Source organism: Brachyistius frenatus, unplaced genomic scaffold (assembly GCF_029030835.1).
Source record: "Brachyistius frenatus isolate BFR_SWC_R1_liver_20210118 unplaced genomic scaffold, ASM2903083v1 Contig_47, whole genome shotgun sequence".
NCBI lineage: Eukaryota > Metazoa > Chordata > Actinopteri > Embiotocidae > Brachyistius > Brachyistius frenatus.
Genome location: NW_027210646.1, coordinates 796,786 through 810,152, shown reverse-complemented (window position 1 = coordinate 810,152; position 13,367 = coordinate 796,786). Strand labels below are relative to the sequence as shown.

The window sequence follows — 13,367 nt, the reverse complement described above, 5'->3', positions numbered from 1 at the left end:
TTGCCTCCGGTTTTTGCTCGGTTAAAACAAAATGTCATCCCTCCATTAGATGCCGTTACATGCTCGGGCGAGTTGGTTGTAATCGGCAGCTTCAACCACTAGATGTCACTAAATCCTACGCTCCGCTTCTTTAAGATATGAACAGTCTTTAATTTCCGTTTTCTCCGGGTTTTTTTTTTTTTTTTGTGAGGGAAGAACGGTGCAAGAGAAAGTACCTAAATTGAGCTGGGGTAAACCCCGCATGTACCACCACAGACCACCAGACTTGCCCACCTCTTTACCATTCTACGCAGTCTGGGTGCCCTTGTTGACGACCACAAAGCTTAGGCATAAGGATCCCAGTTTTTGCTTTACACCTCGGCACCCATGTTATTGTCGGTGTTCTTGGCTTCTTCGAAACATCAATAACAACTACTTACTCGTTATAAAGGTCGCAGGCCATTTGGGAGCGGTGCTTCATCACGTCGTCGCATTTGACAATCTTTTCCACAAAATATTTCCAGATCAGCAGTCCCTTGCGTTTCATACGGTGAGCTCTGCTCTCTCTCCTCCCCATCCCTGTCTGAATAATCAGAGGACAAAATCATAAATCCAAACATAAACCTTGTCTTTTAAAGTAATCAAACTACAGATGGTTCTGGAGATGTTGTTTCTAATCCCTCTGAACTTGCAATACAAATACAGTCCCACACTTGTTGCATCTAGGGTCCAATAATGGTCTGTTTTTGTTATCACAAAACCAGAGAAGAAGTTTTGTGATGAAATGGCCGCCAGTTTGTCTTAAAAAGTAAATCTTTTGAACCTGCAGTGCAGTTGGTTGATTTAAGGTAAGCCTTTTGATTCTGTGTCCGAAAGGTGAACATAAAAACAACTGGTGGCACAGCATCGGGATTTTACTGTCCTTTAAATTAGCTCATAGTGTGCTGCGTGTTGATGATGGATTGGGCTTACCTGTTAATTCTGCCTGGCAGAATGGGTAGATAGAGATCCACAGTGCACGCGAACGTGACACCGTTTGAGCAGTTTGACCTATCTGACCTCGTGTGCAGTGCTTTGGAGTGGCGACTGGCCTCGGCTCAGTTTGCAGCTGTGCGATTAGCTCAGAGCATCTGTCGCCTAACTTTTTGATCCTCCCCTCATCTGCACTGTCGTAAGTCACTGCGATGTTAATGTGCACTTAGTGCTCAGCCACCCTAGATGTGTGTATGTGTGTGTGTGTGTGTGTGTGGAGGGGGGGGGGGGCAAACGAAGTGCAGTGGGCTTTCTGAAATGGGGAGATAGCTGGAAAAGGAATATTCATACTCTGATGGTTCAGTCATGCAGTGGAAGGGAAAGAGTTTTAAAGTGGAAAAACGATAGTAAGGGAGGGATGTTGTAAGTGGAGAAGGAGCACATATACACACTTGTCTGCCTTTTTGGCAGACAGTTATCCAGCCCAGCCCAGGGAGTGGAGAGATTGTTGCCTTTGTCTTGGTGAAAGAGGCATTCGAGGAGAGTAAATCAGCTCTTTGTTTTTGGGTGCCGCTCCCTAACATGTCTTCCAGTGTTCATTAATTTAATTAACGATGGAAATGGAGCAAGCAACAACTTGCCATTAGAGAAAACCACAATATACACCCCCCTTTTTTTTTTTTTTTTAAATTGTATTTTTGGTAGATAGAGTCACCAACACCCCACATGGGGAAATGCAGCCCATACTATACGGTCCCCCCGCCCCTTCAGATTTCAGTGTGAGCTGAGTAATATGAACTACAGTGGCATTACGGGATCTTTACGTCACACCTCTTAGCTTCAGGCTGTAAACTTGTTGTTGTGTCGAGATGTGACCCCATCATCCCCTGTTACAGTAACTGTAAAATACATTTAAAAAAAAATAAAAAATCTGTAATTGTTCTGAAGAGAGGGTCTGACCAACATTTTTCCTTTTTCCTCCAGGAAAAACTGAAGAAAACATTTCTGCAGCTCTCGTCTTATGCTTATTTGTTGTTTACTCTGCTCGTCTTGGTTAATCATGCTGAAAGTTAGCTCGGTCGCCTCTCCTCATGTTTGCTTAAGATCAGGTTCTGGGCCTATCTCAAGGCCAGCTGTAGCTGAAACCGAGACACTGCTGCTGCTTCAAATACAAACCCAGAGCTCTCTATCAATGAGGTCAGTGTCTGGTCCCTGAAGTCGGTCGTGTGGGGGAGGCGGGGGGGGGGGGGGAAGGTGAAACTCCATCCACTCCTGTGACATCAGAGCAGCGAAGCAGCCGCTTCAATTGTGCCTCACTCCCCCAGCGCTGACCCAAGTATCCGCAGTATTAACAAAAGCATAGCCTGACTGTGCTGGTGGCTATATGGGTCATAAGACTACTTGTTGTGAATGTGCTCATTGTTGAAAAAGTTTTCACTGTGGCTCACTGTACTCCAAAAATCATAATTTTTGACAGCCCGGGGAACCTATGCAGCATCGCAAACAATAGAGGCACGCTTGTTAGTAACGCAGTTCACGTAAGCATATTTAAAGAGGCTTCACGTACAAGAATATTCATAAGCCGGGGCTAAATTTAAAACGATGTCCTCCATCATTAGTGCTCAGTGCGAGTTTCACTCCCTGACGTGGCCGCACTGCTGACGCACAGGGCCTCTCTTCTTCACTACCTTGTTCCAATAATCTCTGCCATCCTCCGCGCTAGCCAGGTTCACATTCAATGCACAACACGAAAGACAATCGTTGGACGGCTCCTGAGAGGAAATCATCCCCTGTTTAAATTCATGAAGAATGTAGATACCGAGAGATTAGTTCTTTTGCTTCAACAGTCGTCGGTGTTCAAAACTGAAAAGAATAGTCATTTATATCTGTTATTTCAAGAATACAATTGGTGGAGGGAAATTATGTCCGAAGAGACTAAACTGTGGAAATAATTGGTGGCATTTCTGCAGGACTCTGGCCTGTGTCAGTCGTAGTATATTTGGATAACATTGTCCATATCTTGGCATGAATATACGCTTATGACAGATATGGGCAGCAGCTTGGTTGTGATTAACAAAATTTGGGCACTGGCAAAGATGCATGCGATAAGTGTGCGCTATGAGTGTTATTGACAAATCTCTGTGAAGATTTACAGGGAAAATGTTTAATTCTCCTGCATCAATTCTGTTCTTTTCTAGGTCAACAGAAGTGTCAGAGCCCTTGAAGTTCTCAGCTTTGATGCAGTACAGGTAGAGCTCTCTTATTTCCAAACAGCTTCTCAATGTGCTTTTGGTGTGTTTCTAGCTAATGATTGGTCCTGGAGGAAACGACGTACTCGGAGAATAACACCGACACGTGAAGTGCGAGCCGTCACAGCAAAGAGATTTGGATAAAACATGTCTGTTTTAATGGAGGTTCTGTGAAAACTGGGATCCAAATAAGTTGCCACTACTGCTATACACAAGACGACACTAGTCCTGATCGCAACATTGAACGACAATAAGACATTCTGTGGTTTGTTTTGTTGAAATTGGCTGTGAAGCGGGATATTCCTTTTTGACCACTCTCGACGTTTCTGCTTTTTTTTTTTTTTTTTTTTTTCTATTAGTGAACCCAGTGCAAGATGACGGAAGAGGTGATTGTCATCGCCAAGTTCGACTACATGGCCCAGCAGGACCAGGAGCTTGACATCAAGAAGAACGAGCGCCTCTGGCTCCTTGACGACTCCAAGTCCTGGTGGAGGGTTCGAAATGCCACCAACAAAACGGGCTTTGTGCCGTCTAACTACGTGGAGAGGAAGAACAGTGCCAGGAAAGCTTCTATTGTCAAGAATCTCAAAGACACACTAGGTAAACAAAAAGCCCCCCAAAAAAACCAATCATTTATGGTTTCTTCAGTTTACAATTCAGTGTTGTTAGCTACATGTAATAACAATAATACATTTAATTTATATAGCGTTTTTCATAATACTCAAAGATACTTTACAAAGTTAAAATGATCAAAGAAAACGATACAATAAAAGTGTAAATCACACAACTTTAAGCACACGTTAAAAGCAGCTAATAAAAGTACAAAACACACAGCATGCATCATAGATGCAAAAAATTTCCCCTCGGGGATTAATAAAGTAACTACCTAACCTAACCTAGATTAAAAATGTGGTTGTTTAATCAGCAAGGACCAGAGACCATGTTAAAGTTTACAGTCTCCCCATGACCTTGTTTATTTCTATGGCGGATCTCATAATGTTCCAGCTAAGCTGCATAGATATTTACGCTCTAAATATTTATATATCTTCGCTCACAGCATCTTTTTGGCTGACATGCTTTGTGTTTCACACACAGTTGTCTGTGTTAACTGAAACAAAGCAGCGCCACAGAGCATCCTTTATCTAGGCCAGCTTTCACTCTTGTTTGTTTTTGACCACGCTGTTGTGGTACATTATATGACAGCCACCACAAGGAGATGGTCCCAGTGATGTCTCATTGGTTGAAATGCAGACAGCGCCTTTCTTGTCACTTTGCACTTCGACTGAACCTTTAGTACCTGCTTGGAGTGTCTGATGCAAGGTTTTGATTTTTTTTTACCTCAAAGCATTCATACGGGTAAGTCGTTAATACATATTTTTAGGTTTCAGCTTAAATACAGTCGATGCGTTTCTTTCTGCTTTTCTCTCTCTAAATATCTGCACTTTCTGTTTGTTTGCGCGCGAGCAAACGCAACAGAAGATTTTGTTTGATTTTTTTTTTTTTCTTCATGCCCTTTTATCACGACTGCATTTGATACAGCACAGGTGTTGTCTGCTCTGTCAGCACCACGGTAATATTTCTGGGCGCTGCTATTTGCCAAAGGCCTTGTACCGCCAGGAGCGAGCCAACTGTAGCTGTGTATGTAAGCCAAGGTTACCATTTGTCTTCGCTTAATTCTTCTCCATGTCAGATATTCATGATCCATTTGATATACACACGGCGACCACTGGCATCCAATCTGGAACACAGCCCCCGATAGCTCGGCGGTGGCTTTGCCTGTGATTTCACCGTTTGATCATTTCTCTTATGCGTCATCATAAAATGTCTTTAGTTTCTGAGGCTTTTCATCCTGTAATTTCCAAGCTGTTAGCAACCAAAGGGCATCTGTATCTCAGTTTAAAGCATGGTGGCAGAGCGTTTTTTTTTTTTTTTTTTTTTTTTAAATTGCTCTACTTTGACCATGACTGTTTGGTCCAGGTCTCATTGGGTTTGCGCACCAACATTTGCCACTGTTGAGACTTAAAGGCAGACTAGAACTGGCCTGCGCGATATTGACGCCTACCTGTTTTATTCAGACTACAGGTTGGTTTTGTTGTGATATTAATGAAGCGCTTTGAGTGAGTTTATTGCACGTTTATCTTACTTTTGTGAAGTCGAGGCTTTACGGCTTGAACCACCAACTGCGCTTATTTGATCATTTGACTTGAAGGTCACGTCAATGTGCTCTTGAGAGGCTGACAAAAAGAAAACAAAAAAAAAGGCATCTTTGTGTCCTTCGCTTATCATTTGATGTGGTGATGAGGGGGACTTCTGCGAGGAGTCCCGAGGCCCCCCCGAAGCATCTTTCCTACCGCACAAAGCAGTGAAACTGCTGTTCTGGGTGTTTCTTACCAGAAGTGTGTCATTACTTAACTACATGACACACTGCAGTGTTTGCAAAACACTTATCTGTTTGGACATGAGAACTGTGTCTTCCTGTCAGTGTCAGTAGGTTTTTGTGTGTGTGTGTGTGCATTGTTGTTGTGGTGACATTTGGGCACAACTGTGCTCTGATGATACAAATATTTTGTTCAAATATATAAAGCTCATTTTTTTTTTTTTAATTGTTATTTTTTGTTGTTTTTTTGCATTGTAGACTTTTAACCAAGAAAGATTTCCCTTTTTGTTATTGGTTGACCCAAGATGATTGTTTTACTGCCGTTTTAAGTCCAGTCTGTTTTGCCCTGAAGTGTTTTGACCTGTTTGCTTGTCCGTTATGAGAAGTGTGTATTTACGTGGGTGCGAGTGTGTGTTGTCATACACCACAGGCACAAACCTGCCCATCAACAACCCCACCTGTCACGACATCCACTGATCAAATGTTTCAGGTGAACACAAGCCATGTTTCGCGTGAAACCCAATGAATCATGAACTAATGTAAAATATGAGTCAATGGAAAAAAAAAAAAAAAAAATCCTTATTAAACGCTAACACGGTCGTAGAAAGCTTGGAAATACTTCACCTTCATTTGCCCTATTTTATGATCTGCGAGTAGGATTGGGACACCTAAACTGGAAGATTGATGGTGCTTATGGTTTTCTTGTACATGTGTGTGTGTGTGTGTGTGTGTGGGAGAACAATAAGAGAACTACACTTTTCATACGTTATGTGGGAAGAAATATCTCTTCTCTTTTTGAAACAGGCATGCGGCTGGGTGTGGAGTGGTGTCATCGTTTGAAAGAATGTGTGAGGCTATGATCTGTGCAGATGGCTGCCTTTTGCTGTACAAGTGTGTGTGCGCGTTTCTGTGTTCGAGGACTCATGTTTCCTGGGTTTGTTGTAAAGTTATGAGTGTGTCTCTACAAACAACTGCAGTCATGTGACGCTGAGCACCCACTGACTCATGCAGAGGTTGCTGCCTCTCCGCAGATCCGTAGGTTTTCCCCGCTTTTTTTTAAAATTTAAAATAGACCCTACCCTCTCACAAGTCTCAATTTGCTGCTATATGTTGAGGAAATAGCTCCTTCACTTTCTGTCTATCTCTCTCCTTTCATTTCTTTTCTTTCCCTCTTAAGTCTGAGCTTCAACCCCCTCCTCCCTCCTTCTTCCCCTCTCCATGAGGCCTCTGTACTCTGCCTTCCAGAGCTGGACCGGAGGCCTCTCCAACCTGCACTCTCATTGGCTAAGCATGATCACATGGTCAGGGAGAGTGGGCTGCCCTGCTCAGCAATCCGCCCAGCTCTCTGGGTGTTCACATGGAATAACTCTACAGCTGCAGTGGGGAGAGAGCAGGGGCCGGGCAAGACAGAGAGGGAGAGGCAGCGAGCCCAAAATGGACATGGCTAACCTATTCAAACATTTCTTTCGTGAGTTCTCAACTTTCCTAGTCTTCTGTAGCTCCTTGAAGTTGGTGTGACTGGTTTATTATTTTACAAGTAGATTAGAAATCCTTTGTCTCAAGTTTGAGCGGCTCTTTTTTTGTGTTGTTTTTTTTTTTCTCTCTCTCTTCCCGTTCTGATTTTTCACTTTGGTTAAGAGTCACTTTCAGCTTCAAGTTAGCCAAATGAATGTGTTGTATTTAGAGCAGGCGGAAACTGATTTTTGTGTTAACATGTTGTGCTGGCAGAGTGAGGGTGTCTTAACTGCTTTTTGAAGACTGCTTCTGTGTGAGCGGCTGCAAAGACTGGGTGGATATGCTTTTGAAAAGCCTTCTGCTGAGCCCAAGCCTGTAATTGCCTCAGCAATCCTTCTCTGTCTCTTTCTGTTAAACACACTCACACACACACACACACACACACACACACACACACACACACACACACACACACACACACACACACACACACACACACACACACACACACACACTGTAAACCTACCCCATTTTTTTTTCTCTAGTATTTGTCCTAGTGAGTGGGCTGCAATTTAGTGGATTACATTATCATGCTTGAAGACCCCCTCTCCACCTCTGTTTTTTAGGAATATCTCCAGACATAGCAGATGTCTGTTTTCTTTTATGCTACCCTCAGGGCTCGCTCGCTCGCTCACTCACTCTGGGAGGGTCACCCACCCCACCACCCCCGCCCCACCACCCTACCACCAGTCATGAGCTACAGTTGAAGGGGACGCGGGTGCTCATGTAGAACACTGTAGTCATTGTGCTAAAAGGAGGAAAGGGTCTCTGCTGATTGATGGGACCCCGTCTTCCATCTCCTGCACCTCACTGGGTTATCAGAGGAATGTCATTCCGTGGGTCGTGGCTACTTTACAGCCACACTGACTCTTTAAAAAAAAAAAAAAAAAAAAAAAAAAAATCCTGGCGCACACCCGTGGTGTAATCTCACCTTGTAGCTGCTGAGTGGTGTCTCCTGCCTCTGTCTATCTCCCCTACTTTGTTTGCGAGTGTGTGTGTTTTCTGTGTGTGTGTGTGTGTGTGTGTGTGTGTGTGTGTGTGTGTGTGTGTGTGTGTGTGTGTGTGTGTGTGTGTGTGTGTGTGTGTGTGTGTGTGTGTGTGTGTGTGTGTGTGTGTGTGTCCAGCTACTGGTCTCCTCACAGTCTAAAGGATCCAGAGAGTGGAAGGGGACATGGAGACGAGCTAACAAATGTTTTTTTTTTGCTTGTGTAAACGGAGAGCTGTTGGTCTCCTCTCTTTCTCTCCCCTCCCTCTGTTTTCCTGTTTCTGAGCCTCCCCAGTGAGCGGAAACTCTAATTTGAGCCACATTTCTCTCTGAGCTTCGGTGAAGTGCTGGCCAGGGAGGAAGTGAGAAGTTAGAAGGAAGTTGAATCATTGTGTGGACTCTTGTCTGTTGGACCTTCTGTCAGTCTCTGTCCCTCGCTCCCTCCTTTCCAACTCCCCCGCCCCCTCGTCCACAAAAGCAAAAGACATCATCAGAATTAAGAGGCTGGCGGTGGCGGAGACGTCAACCTCACTTCAAGCCTTAGATGTTAGCCTTCTGCTATTCTTTTGTTTTTCTGGGTCTGCTTCCTTTAAGAATGGCTTCAGAGGAAGTGAGGAGAGGTCTGGGCTTGGTGAAGAGTAGCCAGCACTGTAAACATGTTGGTAGAGAACAGCATAAACACCTACAGCATGGCTCCTTTTGTTTATTGAACTTTAATGGTCTGTATGGCTGCAGATCACTTTTATTATCAAATAATATATATATATTTATTTTATTTTTCCCCAGAGGCCCTGTTGTTTTACTTTTATAAAAATAATAAAACCAGAAAGTTTGAAACCTAAAAAAAAAAAAAAATGACTTAAATGTTTGTGGATTATCAAACTAATAAGAGATGAGTAAGAGAATGTTTGACGAATCGATTGACTAATACTCTCATCTCCAGATTTGAATGTTGTTTTTTTTTTTTGGCAGCTCTCTGGAAGTAAATAACTTCCTGTCAAGAGCTAAATTGGCTTTGTGGTGTGTCTAGCAATACTTTACCACAAGTCTTTTTTTTTTTTTTTCATCATCCATGTCATTCGTTGGGCTGGGTATTAAACCTCAAGACATTTTTCATGAACACTGGAATGTGTCCGTCCTACAGAGTGTTTGAAAACTGTCAAGTGCCAAAAGCTGGCGTCGTATATCTGGTCAGATTTGTCGTCACAACTGTAAAATCCAAATGTTGCCCGTTTTTAACAGTTTTATTGAGCCGAAACGTTCACGTTGGCTTGTGTTCAGACACATTTAAGAACTTTGGCTTCTTTTGATAGATGGGGAAAAAAAAAAAAAAAAAGTGTCAATTTTCCTTAATGTTCAGTATCATTTTGTTATTGACTCTTTGAAAATACATTTTCTATTTATTCGAGTGATCAGATTTCCGAATGGGCCTCAAAGGGTAGATATTATCTCCCAGTAAAACTTTTCTTTCTTCCTCTCTGCTGACCACAAATAAATGTCATTATGCCACATGTCAGTGTCACGACATCTGTTGCTTTACTGGTGTATCAAAATAGTCCAGTCGTGTTGTAGTTATGGAAACCTTGTGTTATTGAACGAGGGGAATACCGTCCGTTTATCAAAGCGGATTGATTTTACAACAACGGTGCTTTGATATAATGCGACTTAAAAGTGGGTCACCAGAAAAGAGGTTAAGAAAAATTAGGTCAAATGAAAAAGCGGTTTGAAAACGACGGTCCAAAAATACTGTTTAACAGTTAGAAATGTGGTAAGTGTGTTGCTGCGGGGATGCAAATGTGCACAAACCAGACGGTTTGTAGAAAGTTAATAATTGCTGGATTTATTACAACCTGCTGGTATCGCTATCGGGCAGAGTTGTTTTGGCTTATCTCCTGACCGTGACAGTGCACTGACCAGAGCTGCAGAAAAGACGGAGCTGTTCTTCTCCTTAAGCTCCATCGCAGAGATCGATGGCTGCCTCGCTTTTGATGTCTCAGACGGCTGTAGTTGAAAGAGCGCCGCACGTTTTCCTGCGTGGCCATCAGTCAACCGTGTGAGCAGCCCGATTGAAGTTGTAGTTTTAAAGGCAGCCCAAAGGGGATGCTCCCCACTGAAGAATACGCCGACTCACTCTTGTGTGCGTTCCTTTTTTCGTTTTTTTTTTTTTTTTGTCCCGCTGTTTGTGACTGCTGTCATTACACTTAAACTTTTAAGGCTCCCACTCCAGCGCTTTGCTGAGGGCGGCTGTTTTGTGTTTCCAGCCTGATGACGCGAGCTTGACTTGCTGTCAACATATAGAGCACTTTCTGAGACTCTTCTGTCCAGATGACATCAGTATTGCTATATAATAACCTAACTAGAATTTGGATTTTTTTTGTTGTTGTTGTTGTTGTTTTTTTTTTTTTTCTGGGGGATATGATATAACTCACCACCGATCAGTGGTCGGGCTCTTTTTTGCGCTTAACTGACAACGAGCACATTTAAGCTCCTATCAAATGTGTGGCCGTGTCCAAGCCGGGGGATGTGAAGGCACCGTCAGACAGCCTGACGCGGGGTGTTGTCGTCCACAGAGGAAGAGCCCTGGAATGGAGGGAAGCCAAAGGGTCGAGAGGGCCCTGGCAGACAATGGACAGCCAGCCTGCGTAGGGCGGCCAGAGTTAAAAAACAAAAACTAGTTCCCGTCTTGTCACTGGCAGCGCAACAAACTCCCCGCCACTTTCTTCTGCTCCCGCTGAGGCGCCTCATCTGCGGACAAAAAGTGAATCTTTCGGTGGGGGGGGGGGTGGGGGGGGTGGGGGGGGGGGGTTTAACATTCGCGCGCCGCGGTCCTCGTCATTGTTCGCGGTGATTTACCGCCGTCAGATGCAATATGATTTCCTTCCTCAGCATCCTTTCCTCAGGAAATGCACAGGAAAAAGCACGTGACGTCAGAAGGGAGAAACATTTGCGGCGCGCAGTACTTGCGAATTTCTGTTCTGAGCCTCTCACGGAGACCAGCGGCGTTTCAGTGGAAACTGAAAATACCACATTGCGTGTCTTGATAGCTGGCAGAATTTATGGTTAACTTTTCAGGTGGCGAGGAAGCCTGTGCTCTTCACGGGGTCGGGGGAGCGGGCGGAGGGGTTAGGTGCATGTTGGGTGTTTATTCTTAGTGTGCTCCCTTTTCAAATTGATGCTCTTGGATCCAAATCCCCCCCCAAAAATATGAATTTGTTGTTTGTCAAAAAAAAAAAGTGTCATTATCAGTGTGTTTTTTTTTTTTTGTCCTAATACTTTCGGGCTCAAACTTAGCATATTCTATTAGTTATGACTATCTATCTGCAGCTGAATAATTCTCCTGTTCCTCGCATGATATGCGGTGGTAAAGGTGTCTGTAAAGCACTGCAGGCTGCTGTTGAGATAATGAAGTGTTCCCTGGTTCAGTCCTTAAAAATCCAGTGACATCTCTTTTTTTTTTACGGCACTTAAGGATCCCGTTAGAAGTGTTTGACCTCAGACTGCCCCGTCGCTGGCCTGCATTTTACGTGCCAGCGTAACTTCGCGACATAAAATTGCTCTAAATTCAGATTTCGCTCTCAAATTCTCTCTTTAAATGTCACGACTATGTGGAATGCCTGCAGGTTTGAAAATCTGCGTCCACACTTGTCTTTGTGTTACCTCGTCAGACTTGTTTTGAGTGTCGTTACGCCACTGGACATACCTGACCAGTAGATTTAAAGATCCGAGGATCGTTGTGTCCAAAGGTCCGGAGGTTGACCGAACGCACGAACCCGGCTGAAATATCCAGGAAGTGCTCGCCGAAGTCGTGTGTGTGTGTGTGTGTGTGTGTGTGTGGGTGTCTATGTCTATGTGTGTGTGCGCGGCGGGGGGAAGATAAGAGCCTCTGCTGAACTGTAAAAGGAAGCTCAAACTCGCAGCTCTTCTTCTTTGCACAGCCACATAAATGAATTCTTGCATGTTAACCTGCAACAGCATGACAAGCAGGTGCCCTCAATCACCACCTCTTATCTTCTCCCGAGTGTCAGCCACCCAAAGCTGCGCAGGCAAATCCCAACTTCCCCTTGCTGGCTGGGCGCAGATTTGAGCATCTAGTCAAATGGTTCGATGCAAAGTGTTCCGCAGCAGGAAGCGGACGAATAATAAAAAAAAAAAAAAACCCCGACGGGGACCGCTGATAAAGGGTTGTGTTACCTGGCCGGAGAGATACAATTATGAAGTCTCTGGTCTCAGCTGGAGCGGACAGACACTTTGTTGACGCGGAGTTGACCCCTGACCTTTTTGTTTTGGAGCCAACTGGGCCATTTCCAATGGCGCGACGACACGTCCCGGAGCTCGCACCTGCGCGATCGCTTTTTTTAATTTTTTTTATCTTCCCTCAAAATGAACGTATTTGAACTCTTGTGGATTTAGAGTCGTCCCCCCCCCCCCCTCCTCTTCCCTTCCCCCCACCCCTTCATGTTTGTACGATTTTAAACTCCAGAGAAGAGTGGTGGTGTGGTTGTTGCTGTTGGTACGGGGACAAAATACGTGAATCACCTCGAGGCGTTTGTAGCAATTTAGGTCAAATGTTTATTTTTCTTTCGGTATCCGTTGTCTTGCTCTGGTCTTTTTTCTTTTTTCTTTTTTTTTTTGTTCTTCTTCCTTTGACGCATGAGTAGCGTCTGCGCCCTACCCCGACCTCCACCGGCAGACGTCAGCTCTTAACACCCCGTCTGGAGTCTGTAGTTATGGACAGCGGCGGGACTAATAACAGAGTCTACCTGGAAGCAATTTGACGTCGGACTCTCGGCTCCACCGTGAAATCTGTCTGCCCTCCTCGAGTCGAGAGACGCACCTCGGCAACGATTTAATCTGCGCGCGGAGCACGTTCGTGTGCGGCGTCGGGACACATTAGTCACGGCGCGCACTCGAACCCTGGAGACCGCGCCCTGCCTCGCTGTATAATTTCGCCCCACTGTCTCCTGACTGTTGCAAGCGACGGCCTTCGCCGACGTAATCAGAAATGGGGGAGGGGTCGGCTCACCGTGTCTGGTGTCGGTGTCCGGTGTCTGGCTTTTTTTTTTTTTTTTTCCAGCTCCGGTCTCGTTTGCCTTCCGTCACCGGTACGGCCCGTAGGCTCGCGGTGATGACGGTGATGGTCACGCGAGCTTCGCCCGGTTTAAAGTATCGCTTTTCCGCAGAAGAAAGAAAAGCGAGGCGTAGACTAGATAGGTCGGACTGAGCGTCGGAGCCGCTTTCCGGCCTCTCGCGACGTAAGAGGAAGTGGTCGTGATCGCGGCGAAAGCTCACG

At 44.8% G+C, this 13,367-nt stretch overlaps 1 protein-coding gene across 3 annotated transcripts in view; it reads left to right on the top strand.

Annotated features, from left to right (window-relative positions):
- nck1b (NCK adaptor protein 1b) overlaps positions 1-13,367 on the top strand; it is a 137,351-nt gene that overhangs the window by 120,389 nt on the left and 3,595 nt on the right. Inside the window, exons 3-4 of one of the 3 annotated variants that reach the window (XM_069703555.1) lie at positions 3,150-3,200; positions 3,560-3,800. In XM_069703555.1, coding sequence (XP_069559656.1) covers positions 3,575-3,800 — 226 coding nt within the window. In that variant the 5' untranslated portion in view covers positions 3,150-3,200; positions 3,560-3,574. Of the gene's footprint in view, positions 1-3,149; positions 3,201-3,559; positions 3,801-6,877; positions 7,046-13,367 lie in introns of those variants that run through there. The other 2 variants (XM_069703556.1, XM_069703554.1) reach the window with 2 other exon arrangements.